The sequence below is a fragment of the Neodiprion virginianus genome, chromosome 5 (assembly GCF_021901495.1).
Source record: "Neodiprion virginianus isolate iyNeoVirg1 chromosome 5, iyNeoVirg1.1, whole genome shotgun sequence".
In the NCBI taxonomy this organism is placed as follows: Eukaryota; Metazoa; Arthropoda; class Insecta; order Hymenoptera; family Diprionidae; genus Neodiprion; species Neodiprion virginianus.
Genome location: NC_060881.1, coordinates 17,753,476 through 17,760,570, shown reverse-complemented (window position 1 = coordinate 17,760,570; position 7,095 = coordinate 17,753,476). Strand labels below are relative to the sequence as shown.

At 32.7% G+C, this 7,095-nt stretch overlaps 1 protein-coding gene across 1 annotated transcript; it reads left to right on the top strand.

Moving 5' to 3' along the window:
- The first annotated feature begins 225 nt into the window (after positions 1-225).
- On the top strand, positions 226-5,483 carry LOC124304995 (CD2 antigen cytoplasmic tail-binding protein 2 homolog). The gene is made up of 6 exons (XM_046763889.1): positions 226-936; positions 1,488-1,651; positions 2,284-2,464; positions 3,099-3,283; positions 4,253-4,370; positions 5,148-5,483. Exons 1-6 carry the CDS (start codon positions 780-782, stop codon positions 5,402-5,404), a joined length of 1,062 nt encoding a protein of 353 aa, XP_046619845.1. The 5' UTR covers positions 226-779; the 3' UTR covers positions 5,405-5,483.
- The last annotated feature ends 1,612 nt before the right edge of the window (positions 5,484-7,095 follow it).

Genomic DNA, 7,095 nt, shown 5'->3' with positions numbered 1-7,095 from the left:
TTAAATGTAACGATACAATTTATAAATGTGGAATGGGCATTTTCGCCGAAGTCTGATAGAAACGCGACGAATCAACGGCTTGATTTAGTAACAGGTACGTTTGGGGATAATGAGACCGTGTAGACGGCTAATTTTTTAAACTAGACAGTTATGTTGGCAACACAGAGAACCCTTGCAGCGCCATTACTACTTCTCTCTCTATACCATTTCACACTTGCACGAAAGGGTATACTCGACTTCCTCCATAAAATGTGAATTCACCCTAAGGAGATAGCCAATTCGGACGGTCTTGCGTTCAAGGGTGCGTTCCGAAATTAGCTGTCAGCGCTAAAAACTCGGCAGCGCAAAAGAGATAAAAGATTGTTGACGCACTGGGAGTAAATTATCGAAACGCATCCAAGCTGTATGCTGCACGTGAAAAACCAGCGTATATCTGGCAGTCGTTGTCGGACTACGTGATTCTTAGTTAATGAAAGAATGTTGTGGGTGTTTGGAATTTTTTTCGTTTACTCACTTCACATGATTCAGAAGTTGTAATATTGTGCGAGAGATGGTCAACAATAAGTATAGATGAACAATTCAACAATATCCGTTCTTCTGCGTGACTGAACGTCCGGATGAAAACATTGTTACCATCATAACACGCTTGAACATTATTCTTATATCATCCACCACTATCTCATAGTTGAAACTAACCGCATCAAAACAATTGACAACTTTGCAAAGTCTTATGATTTATTGAATAACATCAATCGTTAGGAAAACTTTGAAAGAATAACATGTCTAAGCGTAAGCTCGAGGATGTACTGAGTGAAGACTGGAAGGATAGTAGGGCGAAAACAGAACCGACCGTCAAGAATTCTTTAGACTCTGATGAGGAGGACGAAGAAGCCAATGAGGATAATTACAATGTCATGAATGAGGATGACTTTGAAGGTGCGCAACATTGCCATTAGTTTACGAATCGCATCCAATAATTCTATTTAGTTTAATAGTTCAATAGACTTTAATGTTAAGGAATATCCTAGAATAGGGTTCAAAAATATGACACAAATGATGATAAATTGTGTCTGAATTCCTCTCTATAATATGCGAGATTAAAGTTAGTAACTTTAATGCAATGAAAAGTTAGAAAAAAAAAACAAATATAGCAACTTTGAAACAACTTTGAATGAGTCAAGTTTACAAAACACGAGCTTCACACTGGCGTCGTTAAGGTTTATATAATTTGGAGCAATGCTAATGTTGTAATTCAACAAAGTTTCTTACAAAATGCATCGTCACAATAATGTGATGAACTTCAAATTTGTAATATTTGTTTAGAATCTTTTGATGAATGTTCTGATCAAAGTCTTTCAGCAAGGCCACTTTTCCAGTTTTTCTCTCATATTGTCTATTTCATTCAAATTAAGTAGTAATAATAATTAAGTACGATTCTTTTCTAAATCTTTGGAATTCGTGTTCACTTGAAATCTTTTATTATAAAGGAACGGAAGACGATCCCGTAGCAGCAGAGACAGATGTAGGCTTCACAGCATTCAATATGAAGGAGGAATTGGAAGAGGGACACTTTGATAAGGATGGTCATTACCTCTGGAACAAGGAAAAGCAGATCAGAGACAATTGGCTTGACAACATTGACTGGGTTCAGGTTGTTAACACTGCTCAAAAATCAAATTCCGCTACTAATGTATTTATTTTGTTAAAAATACTCTATTCTACTCGACTATTATAGAATGAGATTTTTACGAAAATATCTTAAGTTGGAAAATTAATACAAGTTTCGAATTCATTAATTTTTTAGAAAATTCGTAATCTTACAACTGAACTTTTGAAACTGTGAACTGTAATAAAGCTAGTTGTACTCGTATTTTGCAATGATTCTAAATTTTTAAATTATGGTCTCATATAAATTATGATTTCATAAAAAAATGGTTCATTTTTTAATATTATTACCTTCAATCATATGCAAAATTTAAGTTTTATGTTTGGCTTTGTTACGGTTCATCAAATTTCATACAATTTTAATGGTGCGAAATACCGATATCGAAAATAGTGACAAACTATAGCATCATGAAAACTCTTCTTTTTATTTGTGACTGCAAAATCAAAAACTTTATAAGGGAAATAGAAAGCCGAAAATGAAACGGATCTTTCAATTATACTTTCATAGTTCTGTGTGAAACGCATAATCATGGCAATAATAAAAACAACTAGTTTGTTAATAATTTAAGCTCTGATAATAATAAAAATGAAAACAATAATGCCTAAATTGGGTTACAGATTAAATCTGGGGGACGCGAAGGTACAAGCAATAAAACAAGTGACAAAATCAAAGGATTGGCGGACAGCGATAGCGAGGATGATGAACAAGAAGTAATGTTTGACAGCGTGCCATTGTACAAAAAAATTCTCGAGTATTTGCGTCCTGGGGAAACTGTATCAAAAGCACTTCGCAGACTAGGTAAAAACTAATTGATCAGCGTTTGATAATATAATTTTTTGCATTCAAGGGTTTATTGAATATTGTTTTGACAAATTTTTTTTTTAGTGTTTCTAGTAAAATCATTATGGGATAAAACAAACCCCCCCCCCCCCCCCCCCAAATCTCTCCGCCCACCTAATAAAATGAATTAAAATGATAAACTAACTCGATGGACAAAAGAGCTTAGCTTTTTTGCAGTAGGTATGACCAGGTAATAGTATTTCCAGCCCTCTACAACTTAGTTTAGTTCGTTAGATGTTTAAAGAGAGAAGACAGTGTAGCGATGGCCACTAAGCTAAATATAATCGATGTATCGATTAATCGAGTCCAAAAAAATAATTGAATAAGGCTCGATGGAATCGGTAAAAATTAATCGATTACGGTATATATGAAACCAAAATTCCGTAAATTTCAGTATATAGTCTTATAGCTATAATAGGGGAAAAGTTTTTTCAGAACTTATAGTTTATAGTCAAAGTTTTGATTCAACACATTTCATGATAACAAATACAGTAGGCATTTATCGTTATGATTGTACCTAAAAGTTGCTGTTTTGATGCAACTGACAGTTCTTCGTGCAGTATATTTACCTATGATTTTCCATGATATTTAGGCAAAGGAAACAAAAGAATGACCACTGCAGAACGATGGAAAAAGAAAAAAGAAGCACAAGCCGGTATAGAAACTAATGAAAATGCTGAAAAAATAACACAGTTAACAGAGTTTGCAAACGAACTTTTGACACGGACCGGTAACATGGATATATACGAGGAAAGTTATGAACAAATTAAAAAAAAGGTATGCACTATTTTTATAAATATCCTCAGTAAGTTTGATTACTTAACATGTAACTGTATTTATTGCATTGAGAAAACACTGCATGTAAGCCATTCTATACCATCTTGACTTTTTAACGTATTACATTCTTTAGCACAAAATAATTATACCATGTGGATCTCTAACTAAAACATTTGTCGTCGCAAAAACCGATGTATTCATCATTTTGACGAATTGCAACAGGGAAACAATATAGAAACCCCTCAAAGTTGACAAAAATTAATTAAAAAGTTAGTATCCTAAATTTCCCAAAAACCATGTTTCTTTTCTACTGAAAATTCCAGAGAACACTCGATTTGGTCTAAGAAAATACGTGTAATTATCGTCATGAGTTCAGATTTAGTTTGAAAGTTATGAATTTTTTTTTTTCCTTCATAATTATAAAAAGTTGTATCACGTTATGTTGTCATCAAGTCATACGAAACAGCTCTGAAATATAGGTATTAAATTATTATATTGAACATTTTTATTATATACTATATACGTAATATTTATATTACAATAATCATAATTTATACAGATAATAGTAGTAATAAAAGTAAGTCCAAACTAATTTCAACTCCATGCTGAACTTTGCACTTGTTTATTTACACCACATAGGGAGTATCCTTCGAAATTTAAATGGGTGTCAGGTTTCGAGAAATGTAAGAAACTTATGTTCATTTTACCAAGTTTTGTAAACTTGCAGGGTTTTTCATATTTTTTTTGCATGTTATAATTTTCAAATTCATTCAAAACAGCTTGTTATTTTCTTCAGAATTCTGTCGATCGCTGGTCGAATTGGTATGAAATGCTTGATTTGTACAAGACACATGTGTGAAGTTAGGCTCGAAATTGTTCTTATCCCCATTGAGTTTTTGGAATAAAATTCAATACTCATCCTCGCGACGTACGTTTTCATAATTTATATAATTTTTTGGGACACTGCAGATTGAGACGAGTGGGAAACAGGCTCATCCATCGAAACAGGAAGCAGAATTGGATATGTACTCCGACGATTTTGATGTTAAAGAAAAAGCCAAGCTTGACGAAAATGCAGCTCCTGGTGGTAAGTTGTCATTGAGTTATGTGTAACAGTGCCAATTATTACATTTATTCAATATAAGTAAATATCGAAAATCGATCATAAACGAGAATATCAAAATGCTAGACATAGATTCAATATTTATAAATTATTTAAAGTAATTCTCAGTTATTTTAATTCGATTGTTTTACAATTACCGTTGAGTTAATTGCATTTGCAAGCTCATTTCAATTTGAAGATAGAATAGTGTAATATACACTAATTGTGAGCAAGTATTTGAGGTCATGCATCTTTCTGTGGCAAGATTTGTAAACTTTTGGGCGGTAATTAGGCGTAAATTATAAGTATAATATTCCAACAGGTATTTTTTACCTCACGATACGAAATTTTGTTTCCATTTCAAACAGATCTGATGAAAGTATAATTGTATTATGATATTCCACGTTTCTTTAAGGAAAAAAAATTACCCCTGAGAATTGTTCTATTCGAGACAACATCAGAATTAAGATTTCAAAAAGTATTCCTGAAAATTAATATGTAAATTATAGACGAGGTTGAAGTTAATAACGTTAATGTAACGAATCATTGAAACAAAAATCAGTTTTTGATAATTATAGAATAGTTTTGGGGGATTTGGATTTTCAAAAAAAGACTATGTATTACTTTATCGTGGTTTGATGAAATTCGTATAATCCTTAAATTCGGAATACCTAGCATTTTTTTTCCAATTTGCATTGCTACATTAACTTTACGAACTTCCACCCCATAATTACAGATTCTAATGAATGATTATTTTTGAAGATTCGTCGGCGATGGAAGTTGAGAAATCAAAAGGGAGTTCGACAGAAGTTAAGCAGGATCTTGAAGAAGACATGGTAACATGGGAGCTGAAGTGGTCGCAGAATGAAACAGCTGAGGTTCACGGACCTCACTCAACGGAGCAAATGCAAGCTTGGTCCAAGGAGGGATATTTTAAATCTGGTGCTTGGGTACGACGAACTGGTCAACAAGGGCAATTTTACAGTGCAGCGAGGGTCGACTTTGAATTATATTTATAGTATGGAACGCTTGTGACTTGATAAGTGAAGTATAATTTTCAGGGAAGTAGAAAGAGAAAATAAAAAACGATTTACCTAATGCTGCTTTTGATATTATTCAGAATCCGATAAATATGAAGTGATATGAAATGTACGCATATCGTACGATATCCATTTACGGCATTGTTAACTAAACAACATTTTTTACTGTTTCAAATCGCCAGCAGTGTTTGTTGAATTTTTTATCCCATAATTATTCGCAATTTAAAAATAAGCTAAATAGGTGGTTTACGCAAGTGATACTGTGCTTCGGTTATTAATAGAATAAAAATTTAAACTTAAAAAATTGACAGACAGTACATATGAAAACGCAAGATATCTGCCAATATCTCTGCAATTGAACAGATTATTATTTCTGCTTATACATTTTCTTTCATTGTCACAGAAAAGCTTAGCATTATCATGTAAATTTTTCGAATCAGAAGAAAAAAACTTCAAAAACAGTAAAAACTATCCAATCTTGATTTCCAGTTGAAAAAAATCTGTGTATCTAACTTAAAAAATTCTGAGTGAACTCGTCCGAAATTGTTGGTTGTAAGTTCGAACACCGTTTGTGCTGCCACAAAAGTTCGTGAAAGCTAAATTGAATTTTATACCTAAAATATTTTAAGCAGATTATATATAGGCAGATTATGTAACATTAGCAAACTTAAAAAAATGTAGTAAAGTAAGGTATTACCATTTCGAAAGTTGCTAACTAGTTGCTTAAAGCTAACTTTTACAGTGTTGCAATAACCATTTTAGTCTTTAGAAAAATGTTGTCGGCTCTATGGTAAACATTCCAATGAATATCTGTTGACAAACTGATATATAAACGTTAATATAAAACATGTGTTTAAGTAGAAAATTTTCATTATTTACGTTTTGGCTGAGAATTTTTACGAGAATAATGCTGCTCGCTTATGTCACTGAACTATGATACGTAACTGAAACGCGCGTAGGACAATTTGTGTGGGACAAATTGAAGACTACTGTTTTAACTCGGACTTTAATACGATTATTCATTGTTTCTCTATTCCATTGCAAATACTCTATTCTATAATAAATCACATGCACCTGAAATTTCTATTGATCAAGCTTGATTGAAATTAATTCGAATAACAAGTCCTTAATAGGGATGAGTAGACTCAGCTCTGGTGTGGGAATTTTTGTCTAAAGAAAAAATAAAAAAAACTGGATTCAGGTATTAGAATTCTCTACAAGTTTGATAAGAGACATTTTTTCGATATGTATGACGAGAAAGGAGAAAACGGCAAAAAACAAGTTTCAAACTCGTAATTTTTTACTTCCTCGTTCGATATCTCAACAACAAGCAACGGTAGGTGAAAAATTCATATAACCTAAATTGTCGAGCGTCATAAAAGCCAAAAAAAATGTATGTAATCGAAATTTTCGTATCATGATGAAGAGCCGAGTTATCGCAAAAAAACAAAATTTAACCCTTATTTCAAGATGGCGGAGAAAGCTCATACGAAATCTTGGTCGGCAATTTCAAGTTAAGCTTTTCAAAGCCCCCCCTCCCCCCCAACACAATACATATATGAAAATCACCTTTCTCAATTTATTTGCATTTATTTGCTGTTTTCGGATATAATGACCGTACTATTGAGGAATCAATACTTTTATGATTATCTATCGATGCTTACTATTCG

Excerpts from the sequence above, each read along its gene's own strand:
- LOC124304995 (XM_046763889.1), top strand. The coding sequence starts at position 780 with ATGTCTAAGCGTAAGCTCGAGGATGTACTGAGTGAAGACTGGAAGGAT. Across the intron at positions 937-1,487 it reads GAATGAGGATGACTTTGAAG|GAACGGAAGACGATCCCGTA; the intron begins GTGCGCAACATT and ends TTTATTATAAAG. Across the intron at positions 1,652-2,283 it reads ACAACATTGACTGGGTTCAG|ATTAAATCTGGGGGACGCGA; the intron begins GTTGTTAACACT and ends ATTGGGTTACAG.